Raw genomic sequence first — 13913 nt, 5'->3', positions numbered from 1 at the left:
TCTTGCTTCTACAGTCTTATTACATGTATGTGTAACCATGACCTGAAATTTTGCTTTATTTCCCACAGCACAAAACAAGATGTTCAACCGGGAATGTGTTATTAAGATTTTCTGCTATTATTTTACGTTTGTAATTTTTTCCCCAAATTTCTGCGATAAAGGCAGGTGGGTGGGTGATTTCAGAAGAGTGGAAAGAAGCAGGCTGTGAAACTGAAAGAGTGCCCGGCTGGCAGTCAAGACACATGGATCGTAGTGCTGCCTGTACCCTGTCGGGTAGGGTAGCCACTGGCCACGCATGGCTATTTGCATGTAAATTATTGAAGATAAAATTTAAAAATTACAAATCCAGTTTCTCAGTCGCACTACCCAAATTTCAGATGTTCAATAGCCACATGTGGCTGTTGGCTACCATAATGGACAGTACAGGTCTTAGAACATTTCCATCACTGCAGAATATTGGACAGCTCCTATCTAGTCCATGGTGTGGCACTCATTCTTGGACCTTAGGCAGTTGCTTAACTCAGGATTTCGTAGTCTCAACACAGCTGACATTTTGGGACAGATAATTCTTGGTTGTGGTGAGCTTTCCTGTGCATTGTAGGATTTTTAGCAGCATCTCTGGTCTCTACTATCCACTAGATACCAGTAGCACTCCATGAGCTGTAACAACCAACAGTGTCTCCAGACAGTGTTTCCAGATGTGACCGGGGAGTGCAAAATCACCCCAGTTGAGAACCACTGCCTTAGCTGCTTTGGGTTTTCCTTTCCTCGTCAACTAAACGGTTTGGACTTTGTTAGGAGGACTCTCCCATTCAGCACTAACATTTCAGTACCTCGAAAACCAGCTAGCTTCTTCTCTCATAAAGCACCACTTTCTTGATTGCTCTGTTTCTGAACTGCTTCTTGTTTATGCTCTGGCTCTCACTAATGCTAGCAAGTCTTAGTGATGAGTGTCACTAAACTGAGTAAAGACTCAGAGCTGATGTATAGACGTAGCTCCACGTCCATAGGTTTTATTGGCTTTGAAGCTACCTTGACACCCAATTTTGTCCAGCATGCAGTCTGCTTCTCAGGAAAGTCTGATTTTTACCATAGCTCGACTCATCTGTTGAGTCCTTGAATAGAGGTATTCATCTCAGCATCACTGTTGCCTCCAGCACAGCCCCTGTAAGTGCTCTCACTGCACGCTGTTCCTTAAGGGTTTTGTCCTTAATGGGGTTCTTGTTTTTATTCAGCTTTGCCCTTGATTGTGGGATTCAGAGAAACCTCCAGGCTTTAATTGGACTATGGACTCCTGAAGAGCGGAGACCCTGTTTTATTTATCGTCAGTACTTGACGCAGCATTTGACAGTCTGAGTGAATGGCCGTACATTTTTGGTGGGGAAATAACATTGCCATCTAAGGACTTTGCTACCCAAAAGTGTAGCCCACACACTAGCAGCATCAGGATCACCTGGGAGCTTGTTAGAAAGGGATTCTCTAGCCTCACCCCAGACCTGTGGATCCGATTGTGCGTTTTAATAAGATCCCTGGGTGATTTGTGTACACATTAAAGTCTGAGAGCACTGGTGTAAAAGGCTCTCCAGTCTGTTTCCAGCCTTCTTCAGCCATATGTGGAATAAGGAATGCCTGGTTTGAGGTTTTCCTCTGAATTTAGTTATCACAGATTGCTTAGGGACAGATAGTGACTTACTTATCTGTGTTTCACCAAAGAGTTTTCTGGTGTGTCTGTTTATAAAGACACTAATTCTGTTGGGTCAGGACCACACCTTTATGACCTCATTTAACCTTAATTACTTCCTTAGAGACCGTATCTCCAAATACAGTCACAGAGAGGTTTAAGACTTCAACATATGGATTTGGCGAGGATACGATTCCATCCATAACGGTGATCATTAAAAAAAAAAAAAAAAAGTGATCATGTGTAAAATGCTGTCTGCCCGTCTGGGGAGAGGAGGATAGTAAAGCTTCCCTTTGTGTGGTCATTGCACATATTTGATCTCTTTATTTTGCATGGATGCAAAATTTGAGCTAGGTAGTGGCATTTCACAGATGAGGAAACAGAAGCTCCTTGAGGTTAAGTAATCTTCCCAAGGTTTCACAGCTAGAACCTGGAGTAAAAGCAACAACAACAAAAAAGAAAAGAAAAGAAAAGCAAGTTCATCAGTCTCAAAAGGCTTCCCCACTACAGTGAACAGTTTTACCTACCAAGAAGGAAATTTCATACTTGAGCACCTCCATGGTTGTTCTAACTGCAACTTTTCCAGTGTCATCTGCTCAGTTGGACAGAGCCAGTACTGCATATGATTTTCCAGTGAGGGATTAAAATTCATAGTAAGAGGAGAGTGTTTTCTCTTTATGACAGGCCTCTCAAACACTAAAAATGAAGAGAGATGGATGCTTGGCTCAGTTGAAGAATCTCAGACTCTAGAATCTCGAGAGTAGGCTGGGTTAAGTGACCCAAGATCTGATCGCTAAATGTGTGAGCCTGCTGTACACAATCCTGGAGAGCTTTTGCCCCTGCAGCCTGACACCAACATGCCCACACAGTTTTCTAAAAGATAGGGCACTTAGGCTAAAATTATAGAATGGAGTATTTCAGGTTTGGTGGGCTCTCAGTTACTTTCAGGGGACATAGTCACTGATAAGTCCTGATGAAAAGGTTGGTAAGACCCCAGGCTCTGCTCTCCAGGAGAGTGTAGTGTCAGGGAGAAATGCCAGAAGGCACTCTGCTAACTTTGGTGGACGCTCACTCTGCTGGGGTGCCGTGCCCCACACTGGTGGCAGGGCCCCCTCACTGCGGGCTGGGAGAGATAGTGAGTTACAATCCCTCATTGTAACTAGGGATGGGCTCAGTGTCAAGTCTCTTGTGTTCCTGAACTTTGAGTTCCAAAAAGCAGCAAATGTAGGTGCCCCGGCCGAGCCCCCTGAGAACACCAAAGCATGAGGGAGGGCTTGTGGGATCAGGGCTCCTGAATAATGCGTCCTTTGCCTGCTGGGGAGGGGGTAGGGATCTCTGGCGTTCTTTGATCAGATAAAGGTTAACTGTTGAGTTTGACCTGGCTCTAGAGCCTACCACCCCTGTGAAGAGATACTGTTCATCACCAGTGGCTTAATGCAAGTGTGGGTCAGAATTCCACCCAGCTCTGCTCTCCTTTAGCGGTGGAACCCTCCGCAATTTACTTAATCCAAGGGTTATAGACCAGCAGCCATTGACTGTGTCCTGCTGGTAGACCTGTTTGGTTTGGCCTGAATTGTAAAGTAGTTAAAAAAAATTTTTTTAATGTTTTATTTATTTTTGAGAGAGAAACAGAATGCGAGAAGGGAAGGGGGCAGAGAGAGGGGGACACTGAATCCAAAACAGGCTCCAGGCTCTAAGGTGTCAGCACACAGCCCAAAGTGGGGCTCGAACCCGCAAACCATGAAATCATAACCTGATCCAAAATCAGACGCTCAACCAACTGAGCCACCCAGGCACCCCTGTAAGGTACTTTAAATTGAGAAATGTCACAGTGACATTTGGGTTTGGGTTTGTGGCTTCCAAGGAATTGGAAATGTGTCTCTGTGGGGCCCACAGTCCCACATAGCAGATAAGGGGGACCTCGGGGTCTCCCCATGGACCAGGACATGGGCTCCCCAGGTTGCTTCCTGTATTGGCAAGTTCCCAACAGCCTTTCCTCCCTTGGCCTTCTCCCTTGTATCTCCTGCTTGGCCCCTATAAGTGTTTGAGTTTGTGACCTCTGGTTTAATTTTCTGTGCCTCAGTTTCCTTGTGTTAAACAAAAATGCACCTTGAAAAGTAAAAAGGAGCCAGCCATGTGTTTCATTTATTTGAAAATGTTGTTTCTATGAAATATCTCAAATAGGCAAATTCATAGAAAGTGGATCAGGGCTTAGGGGAGGGGATTTGGGGAACATGGGGAGTGACTGCTAATGGGTACACTGAATTGTACACATTAAAAGAGCGAATTTATGGGGCATCTGGGTGGCTCGGTTGGTTAAGCATGTGACTCTTGATTTTGGCTAAGGTCATGATCTCACGGTTCGTGGGCTCGAGTCCCACGTCAGACTCTGTGCTGACCACGTGGAGCCTCCTTGGGATTCTCTCTCTACTCTCTGCCCCTCCCATGGTTACACACATGCGCTCTCTCTCTCAAAGTAAGTAAATAAAAACATTTTTAAGTGAATTTATGACATGTGAATTCTATCAGTTTTAAAAAATAAAACTGCCTGTAGTGTTCTGTTGCAATGTGAGGGAAGCACTCATTAAATGGTCACAGTTATTGTTACCTGAGATTCAAACATCTGTTGTCTTGGGCTCGTTTCTCCTGTATAGTTTGTCCACTGATCTCTCCAGTGGATGCTCAGTGTATCTTGTCATTTAACTCTAGGCCTTTTGTAAAAGTCTTTGGGCCTTTCTCAGAGGCAAACATTCCACTTTTCCTGTTCAATTACTGGAAACTGGTGAGCCAGTGGAAACCAAATTACTTAAAAGCGCAGCAAAGCAGATGGAGATTTTTAGCCAGATAATCTTTGGGAAACTGCTGCCTGGATGTGCCATCTGAATACAGCGCATGATGTAGAGAATGGCAGCAGTGAGCACACTCGCCAGGACAGGAAAAGGCAGCCGCCCCGGGGGCATGCAGAAAGCTTTACAACACAGAAATAAGCACAGTTCTGGATTTATCTTCCTATCCTTTTTGGAGCCAGGAGCATAGCAGACTCCCAGTCACGTTTAGTGAATGAACATGATCTCGTGTGGTGTGCGTAAGATCACAGTTTGTCTCTCTGATTCTGACTTTGCACTGAGACTGCTGTGTGAGCATGTACTACCCAGAGCACATGACATGCCTTATCTTACTCATTCTCTAGAAATAATGTAAAGTTATTGAGATTAGTAGCCCTGCCGTACAGTCAAGGGCATCTTCTCCGAAGACATAGAAATATGAGTGCAGTGACTAAAACCTCTGCCACCTACTGGCTGGGACATTTGGACATCACCAAATAAAAGAGGGGTTGGGACTCAATGAAATAAGAAATGTTCATTCACTTGAGCATCCAACTCTTGATTTTGGCTCAGGTCGCAATCTCACGGTTCATGGGATCAAGCCATGCATCGGGCTCTGTGCTGTCAGCTTGGAGCGTGCTTGGGATTCTCTCTCTCCCTGTCTCTGTGTCCCTCCCCTGCTCGTGCTCTCTCTTGCTTTCTCTCTCAAAATAAAAATAAAATTTTAAAAATGTCAGGGCACCTGGATGGCTCAGTCGGTTAAGCTTCTGACTTCAGCGCAGGTTATGATCTCACGGCTCATGAGTTCAAGCCCCTCACTGGGCTCTATGCTGACAGCTCGGAGCCGGGAGCCTGCTTTGGATTCTGTCTCCCTCTCTCTGCCCCTCCCCCACTTGTGCTTGGTGTCTCTTTTTCTCTCTCTCTTTCTCTCAGTCTCTCTTTTTCTCTTAAAAATAAGTAAACATTAAAAAAAAATTTTTTTTAATGTCAAGTGTCTGGCACCCAGTAGGCGTGCAACAAGCTGTAGCCGTGATATTTGCGGAGGGGGAGAAAGTTTAAATTACACAAGGCATGTAAAGCATCCAGCATTTATCACCTAGCAGATAGTAAGTGCTCACCAAATAGTTACTGATTTCCCGCCTTCATAGCAGAAGACCAGCTGTGGAGCGTTTCAGACATGGCAAATGTGCACGTCCCCTGCACCCCCCTTGTGTGGTGGAGGACCGCTTCAGGGGTGTCTGAACACTGAACAGGATGGGGAAATGTGTGGAGAAAGCCGCATGTCACGTGCGGCCTCGGTTCTCCACGAGGGGTGTCCCCTCTAACTGGGTGTGTTCACTTTCCAGTTGAAGGGCTTTGAGAAGATGGGAGAGAGGAGCTGGTGTACAGCTGAAAGGGCGTGGACTTTGTGGTGCATCACGGATTCAGATCTTCTGAGGCCCCAGGCAGGGGACTTGGTCTCCCTGAGGCTCCGTTTCAAATCTGCAGGATGAGATGATGATCACTGCAGAAGCAGGTTGTTCCAGGAAATAACTGAAATACTCATTGTGGAGTGTATTCCCCAGGAAGGGGTTGATCACCAGTCCCCTGGGGCCTGTGATTGTCCCTGTGCTGTGTCACAGATGCCAGGGGGTCCAGGGAGGGGTGTGGTTGTGCTGCTGAGATGGTTTCCCTTTTGCCTGATGGCAGTTCCCAACATGTCCTCCCCTGTCTGGGGCTCCTTCTCTCAAGGAGGGGGTAGTCAGCGTGGCACTTTGCGCTGTTGGGGACCGTGTCACAAGCTTGGAGTGGCCACCTTGGGTTTGTGCCTCTGGGGAAGGAGTGTTCGTGCCATCCAGCGACACCTCTGACCACGAGAATGGAGGCAGTAGCCTCTAGAGGACCCGTCATCAGCCTGGGTTTTTAACACTTTTTAGAGGGAACCAGACAGAAACAGACCCCTCTTCTCTGGCACATAGAACAGTAATGCCTGTGACCTTTACGTCAGTGAGGGTCCCAGAAATTTGTGATCTGAGAGTTTCTGGGGCAAATATTAACATCAAAAGTAGTGCAACTTCAGATCCCGGCCTGTGGCTCGCAGCCTGTGGATGAAAGAGGAAACAATGTGGTCTTTTGAAGAGAGACTTGGCCTGAAATCGGGAGTGCCCACCCCTGGAGTTTAAACTCCACTTACTCTGCCTTCCTTTGTAAGTTGCGTTTTCTCTCCAAAGACCTGTGTGTAGTCGAGAGGCAAGTCCTGTTGACTGGGCCTGTTTTGGAGCACCTCGAGAGGGGTTAGGGCACCCCTCCACCCCTTGGCAGGTGGCCTTCAGAGCACACTGTGGCTTCTGCACCTTTCCCCAGCCATAGCTCTGGCGACATGGTTGATTGGGTGCATTTCACAGTGTGCCTTTGGGGATCCCAGTAATGGTGCCCTTTGCTCCTCCTGACATGAATCCTAACACTCAGGGCTTAGGACCGCCTAGATACGGTAGTGGTTGAGCCAGCAGGTTAGGTCTAGAATAGTAGGCCGCTTTGTGTCATGCATACAACAGCGTGGGGTTCCCTCCAGGTCTGCCGTGCAATCTGTGCTGGCTGGTTCCCCATATGCCGTGAGCAGAGTACTAGACTCTGTAAGGGCTAGCACGAGAGACCCAGAAAATCGTGCCCCAACTCTGTCCTTCCAGCCTTACCAGGGAGCTGTGGAGATAGAGATGTACACGAGGAGTCCATGACATTGGCCAGTGTGTTGCTGGGAACAGAATGAGAGGGTCACTGAGTTAGTCCTTCAGTATTCAGTGGAGGAGTGATCACTTCCTGGGATGGTCAGGAAAAGCAGGGGGTTGGATTTGAGCCAGACTTTGAAGACCGGGTAGGATGTGGAACAGGGGCTGTCCTGGACAGGGAGGTACACGGGGGTGTCCAGGGAGGGATCGAGCAGGGCCCAGGTTTACAGTGTGAGTGTGGGTCTGGCTAGAGTGGACAGTTCTGCTGGGCAGCGGGCAGTAAGACTAGAGAGGCTAACCTGGGCCTGTTGTGGTTGCCCTGAGTGCCAGGTAAGGAGGGCAGGGTTGATTGGTGAGACAGCTCTTCCTGCTGTGGCCCTACAGTTGACCCACAGGACCAGGCCCACCGCTCGCTAAGCTGATGGTATATTGGTGAGTGCGTGTTCTCATGGCTTTCTCTCCAGGAGGATCCATTGTTGTCTTGTTTCCCTGGACATACCCCTAAGTGTGTGGGGTGCGGGGGCCTCAGGACTCAAACAGGCCATCATTTTTGCAGTGGCCTGGGGCATCCTATGTTGAGCCCTGGAAGGATTCAGGGTGGGGAGGCCTTCTAGCTGGTGTTGAGTAAATGAGAAAGGTGCTCCTGGGGCTGTGGAGTCGTGGGGGGGAGTGCTAAATATGAATGTCCTGCTTGTGCATCTCCTGCCTTTGGGAGACCCTGGTGCTCATACGCCCTGACACCCCAACATTAAAGCCCCGTGCCTCACAGTCTCTTGCCAGTCTCTGTAAGCCTTCAGATTCTTCAGAGCTCCCTAATGGCATTCAAACCCTTACCACCTGCCCCTGCAGGTTACTCTCACCTGCAGCTCCTTACTGCCACCAGAATTAAATGCCAGTTACTTTGCCATGCACGTGACTGGGAGCAGCTTTTCTGGCCCTGTCACCCACCTCTCTTCTCCCTGTGTCCTTTGCTCTGCCAAACCAAACGCCTCTCACCTTACTCTAAGCCAGTGTTCACGCTGTTCCCTCTGTGTGGGCTGCCTGGTCCTGGTCAGTTCCAGCAAGAATACCGCTCATCCTTCAGAGTCCCTCTCAAATGCTGCCCCTCGTGAAGCCATGCCTCATCCCTTCCCACCAGATGGCAGGCATGCTCACTCTTGCCTGCCCTCCTCGCCTCAAGAGCTTGTCACCAGATCATTTTGTCTCTGCTTTGCATGCAAGTCTTGTGTGCGGTCTCATTTCCTCCCCAGCAGAGAGCCCCTCACGGCTGGGAACGGATACCCTATGCTGGCTGCAGAACAGGGAAGAATGTGCCCTTTCCAGGTGCTCAGGGACCTGTAGTGACCCTGGAACAAGCAGACAGGCGATGCCATGGTTCCAGGATGGCTGTGCTGCTGGCACAGCCGGATCTTCTCTGCAGGCGCCCTGCAGAAGCGTCAGGGATGTGCTTAGTCCCGCTCCATGTTCTGCTCTAACTTGTCCTGAGCAGAAACACGGCCTGGCTTCCTCAGGAGTGCTGTGGGCAGCCAGAGTCCCCAGGCAGGCTCTCTGGACAGGAGCACGTGGCACAGCTGCTTCCAGTGGCTTTGGTGATCCCCACACCCTGGGCCCAAGAACAGGGAGAGACAGGTTCTGGATGTTTATGGAATTCAGGAAACTGAGTATTTTTTTGCCAAAGATAGTTAAAACTCATGCTAGAAACAAGTCATTCTCAGTTGTCAGACTGTACTTACATATTCTTTAGGCAGTGTGAAATCTCAAAGCCAATCTTCTAAGGTTAAAAGAGTTTTACTGTTTGCATTGGCCGGGAATCGAACCCGGGCCTCCCGCGTGGCAGGCGAGAATTCTACCACTGAACCACCAATGCTCCAGCTGTGATCAGCTGTGTGCGCACCTCCCTTTAACCCTCGTCCTGAGCCTCCTAGTAGATCTGCTGATTCACAGAATATAAGGCCAGGCTCTGATGCTGCCACATCAGCACAGCCTTAAGAACAGCATAGGCTCCAGAGCTGAAGGAAGGAGGTAGAGGGGTGTGTGCGTGGGTGGGGGATGGGGAGGGAAAGAGAGAGAGAGAAGTTGCTTTGCCTTCAGACCTCAGGACAGAAACTAGAGCTCGAGTCCCTCCTCAGTAGCAAAAAGTACTTGGAGGCTTTGGGTGACTTTCTGCCCCTTGGATGTGTGGGTTTCCCCATTCCATGCTTACTGTGTGCTGAGCTGTTTTACAGTTCTCAGGTTTCACCCCAGCTTCCCGCTGGAGACTGGCCCAGTCCGAGTCCCTCACTGGTGCAGGGCGTGAAGGCCTTGATCCCACAGCCAGCAGTGCCTCCCTGGAAAGTCCAGCTGCTCCCGGGGAGTGAGGTCAGATTCATAGCACCCTGAGCTGCTGCAGGTCAGCATGGTTGAGGAGACTGTCTTCTCCAGCAGGATCTCTGTGGGAGGGGAAGCCTGCCAGGAAAAGGCAAAAGAGCTGCCCTGCATTGGCCGGGAATCGAACCCGGGCCTCCCGCGTGGCAGGCGAGAATTCTACCACTGAACCACCAATGCTCCAGCTGTTCTCTGACACCTCTGCAGGGCTTTTCTCAAGTGGCTGTGTCTGTGGATACTCTGAGCAGCGCCTGCAGGTCACTGCACCTCACCTGGCCGGTTTGTCTAGTTTGGGAAGCCAGACAGGCATACAGAGAACCATCCTTGCTGGGCCTTATTAGACTGCTTTGGGAGTGCGGGAGCCTACAGAGTTGGCATTGAAGTTACACCTGGAGGCCCTGGGTGCATCCACAGCCCTCAGCCCCCTGGGGTGGACTTGGTGGAATCTCACCCTGTAAAGATAGGGAGAGAGACACCTCACAAGGCCGTTGGTATACCAACTTCCCGAAATACCCGTCCCTGCTCCCACATCCACCAGGTTGAGAGCCAGGCCTGTTTAGTTCACCTCTGTGCACACAGCGCCTGGCACAAAATAGGTGCCCCATGCGACTTGCTGTATTAAATTTTCGTCAAACTGTGTCAACCCCTCATCGAACAACCTTTTTGTAGGAGTGGTCTTTGCCTCATAGGGCCGCACGTTTATTTTTGAACGTCTCTAATTACTGGCAGGTTCCTGACACGGAGCTGGAGCCACCTAGACTAATTGATACCTTTTGGACTTGACTGTCCTTAAAAGTCTTCGAGCCAACTTGAGACCCCCATTTATGTGGCAGGCAAGCAGTGTCCTGCCATGATGGACACAGAGCAATTAGTGAGTCCAGGCAGCTGCTTCAAAAAGTCTATATTGTGTAGACCGTCAGTCCTTTGGCTGCTACACTGGTACTCCCTCATGCTTGGATGATGGGATGGTCTCTGTCCAACTCACAGCTTCTTAAGACATCCGCCTCAAAAACCATGAGAAGCTTCTCTATTACCCACGCTGCAGGATCCATTCTCCCTAATCTGAGATGGCTGGAATGGCCATAGCCAGCCATCCTGGTAGATTCCCCCCTGCTGCTCTGTTCTCAGGGGCCCCAGATAAGCTTGCCTGGCTCCCCCTCCTCGCCTTGGCTCATTCATCTCCTCCTGCCTAGAACACTTCTGTCTCCCCTCTCCCTGCCTCCTTCAAGGTCTGGCTGCAATCCCACTTGTAGAAAGATATCCCTGACACCCAGGCCATACCTCCATCAGTTATCTGGGGAGCTGGTTATCCATTCCCTGAGACTGGTCCCTCATGGAGGCCTCCCTCACACCTCCCTTCTCCCTCTTAGCCTCAGGCCCCAGTTGGAGACCTTGGACATTTTAGACCTGCCCTTCTTGCCTCCCGTGTTACATGGGTTCCTAATGCTTTTCTGTCTGATATAGAACAACCCTTCCCTGCTCTTTCCATGCCTCACCCATGTCTCAGGCCCTCCTTCCTGACCCTGACAGCTGTGATGTTCCACGGGGATTTCTTCCGTTTTCTGTCAAACCAGCCCCCACAGCCTAGCCTCTCCAGGCTGTCACCAGAGATACCTAATTAAAACATAGATATGAATGAATGAATGAATGAATGAATGGGTAAGTCATAGATCATCCCGTTGCCATGACTGTCACCTTGATGGTTGTTTTCCTTCCACAAACCAAACTCTTCCTCCTCCTTTAAATACATTGTGTCTTTTCAGAGCTCTCTGCCTCTGGCCAGTCTCTTCCCTGGGCCTAAGATGCCGTGCCCTTTACCTGGAAAGTGCCTGTGGGTGTTTTTAACATCTGACCCAAATGGCACCTCGTATTCAGCCCATGGCATTTTTCTGGCTTCTGTGGTATCATTGGCACCACGTTGTTACAATTACTTGTTTGCGTATGGATCTTGCCCATTGCTCTTGGACCTGATTCAGTGCTATCCTTGGAGATGACACAGACACAGAAAACCTGTTGGGTGCAGAAATGAAGGGTTGAGCAAGTGTTGAATAGAGTTGGTTGACCAACTGACCATGTTACAATTTTGGGTCCCCAACAAGACATTCCCTTTCATTCTCTCAGAGCTCCCAGATTCCCAGAAATGAGGTAGCTCCGCCATCCCTCATTCTGTTATACACAAAGGGAAACTGTGACCCAGAATAGGGAAACAATCGTGAGCCAGCCAGCGCCTTCTAGTCGGCGGAAGAGCTGAGGAGGGCCCACCCTGATGCGTGACTTCCGATTCCTCTTTCTGAACAGGCCATCTCATCTCCCTCCTGTATCCCCCGGCCCCCGGATCCAGCCGCCAGGGAAGCCTGACTCCACTGCTTGTTCAACCCCTCTCTCCTGTCTCTCCAGGCTGGTCCGGGAGTTCGTGGCCCAGAACAACACCGTGCAAATCAAGCATGTGATCCAGACCCTGTCTCAGGAGTTTGCCCTGTCTCAGCACCCCCACAGTCGGAAAGGGGGCCTCATCGGCCTGGCCGCCTGCTCTATTGCCCTGGGCAAGGTGGGCCTTTCTCCTGGGGGGACAGACATGGCAATGATGACCTTTGCTCTCTCACCCCTGAGACCCAGCAGGGTGTTGCAGACTTCTGCTTTAGTGCCATTGTCTCCACACCTAAGTCTAGCAAGGCTGGCTTTGCAGCCTTGCACCCTTCTTCCATGGCATGGCTCCTAGTTTGGAGGCCGACTTGCCAAGCGTCTGTAAGGCCAGCCCTCACACAAAGGCCCAAGCCTCACAGGGGCACTGGGATGTCGACTGGGTGCTGGGGGCCCACATCCTGACCCATCTTGAGCTGTTTCTCCTCCTGCCCCATTGCAGGACTCGGGGTTGTACCTGAAGGAGCTGATTGAGCCGGTGCTGACCTGCTTCAATGACGCGGACAGCAGGCTGCGCTACTATGCGTGCGAAGCCCTGTACAACATTGTCAAGGTGGCCCGTGGTGCCGTGCTGCCCCACTTCAACGTGCTCTTCGATGGGCTCAGCAAGGTGAGCGCCCCCCACTCCAGCCAGGCTGAGCCCACCCCACCCGCTCACATGACCTTTGGGGCCTTGAGTGCTTGGGTCCCTTTCCCCACATGCAGGCAGAGCAGGTAAACATGGGTCTGCCAGGGCGACTCATCCGTTGAGTTTAATAATAATTTAATGAGCTTGTGTTTATGTTGGGTTTTTTTCCATTTCTCTCTTAATTGATTTGTACTGCATTTTATCAGAGTGTCAGTCCACCATGGAGTAGAGGGAAGAAAACAGTTTGAAAAGCCCTCACCTCCCCTATAGAAGGTGGAGATGGTGGATCAATAGTACAGACTGTATTTCCTCTACAAGGGGAGCACTGGCCTGTAAGCTGTAGAAAAAAAACCCTACTTACAAAGGCAGTGGAGCCCCTCACACACCCTCCCGAGCACCTCGCTCAGCCTCACGGGGCTCTGCTGACCACCATAGTCACATCCAGGGTACCAGCCTCCAGGAGTGGAGAGAAGACCCAACATTTGAAGATTGGAAACCCTCAAGAAAGGCCAGTGGGAACCAACCACCTGACCTGGTGGCAGCAGGTCTCAGAGGTCCCTGAACAGAACAGGAAGTCCACCGCATTTCGGTTCCTTAGCCAGGTTCCGCTTTGCCTGTCGCTACATCCCCTACCTTTCTTCAGTTTTTTCTGTGGAAGGGGTGCCTGTTCAGTATTCCAAGCTGTGCCAGGGCCTTGGCCGTGGGTTTTTAGTGGGTTCCTTGTCTTATGTATTGACTCTGACCATCTCTCTTTTTCTTTCCTCTCATAGTTGGCTGCAGACCCGGACCCCAATGTGAAAAGCGGATCTGAGCTCCTAGACCGCCTTTTAAAGGTAGTACTTGGTCCCCACTTTTAGTGTGGAATCTGTTTCATCCATCTGTCTGTACAGCTTATAAATTCTATCACTGGGGGTACTCTTCCTGATTTTTTAAAAGTGTTTCATTTATGTACAGTCGAAGTGATTCTAGTGTACAGTTCTGTGACAAGAGTGCAGAGTTATGTCACCAGCACGATCAAGATACAGAAACATGCTGTCGCCCCAAACGCCCCCCTGGTGCTAACCCCACCCAGGGCGGAGGAGGCTGCTCCTCACCTCCCATCCACCCTCCCACCCCCCCCAATGACAGGGAGCTGCTTATGCTAAGCTCACCAGGGCATTTGATCCAGATCTAGGGTTTTGCCATAGGATTAGTCCTCTTGGCCTTGATTCCTGCCTTTACTCCAGCATTTTTGCTTGTCCTTTGGCCTGTGGGAGGGTAGATGCTCCAGGACTTCTCCTACCTGGCAC

General features: G+C 50.1%; 1 protein-coding gene and 3 non-coding genes across 5 annotated transcripts in view; 1 reads left to right on the top strand and 3 right to left on the bottom strand.

Moving 5' to 3' along the window:
* The window catches only part of VAC14 (VAC14 component of PIKFYVE complex), a 101827-nt gene that overhangs the window by 928 nt on the left and 86986 nt on the right, over positions 1–13913 (top strand). For both annotated transcript variants that reach the window (XM_027076175.2, XM_027076174.2), the window contains exons 2-4: positions 11973–12123; positions 12439–12606; positions 13395–13457. In XM_027076175.2, the coding sequence (XP_026931976.1) occupies positions 11973–12123; positions 12439–12606; positions 13395–13457 (382 nt within the window). The remainder of the gene's footprint in view (positions 1–11972; positions 12124–12438; positions 12607–13394; positions 13458–13913) is intronic.
* TRNAQ-UUG (transfer RNA glutamine (anticodon UUG)) lies at positions 3392–3476 on the bottom strand. The gene has a single exon. It is a non-coding gene; the product is annotated as a tRNA-Gln (tRNA).
* Positions 9008–9078, bottom strand: TRNAG-GCC (transfer RNA glycine (anticodon GCC)). The gene has a single exon. It is a non-coding gene; the product is annotated as a tRNA-Gly (tRNA).
* TRNAG-GCC (transfer RNA glycine (anticodon GCC)) lies at positions 9685–9755 on the bottom strand. Its single transcript has one exon. It is a non-coding gene; the product is annotated as a tRNA-Gly (tRNA).

This window comes from Acinonyx jubatus, chromosome E2 (assembly GCF_027475565.1).
Source record: "Acinonyx jubatus isolate Ajub_Pintada_27869175 chromosome E2, VMU_Ajub_asm_v1.0, whole genome shotgun sequence".
Lineage (NCBI taxonomy): Eukaryota > Metazoa > Chordata > Mammalia > Carnivora > Felidae > Acinonyx > Acinonyx jubatus.
The sequence above is the reverse complement of the archived record's forward strand: the minus strand, read 5'-3'. Positions and strand labels throughout refer to the sequence as shown.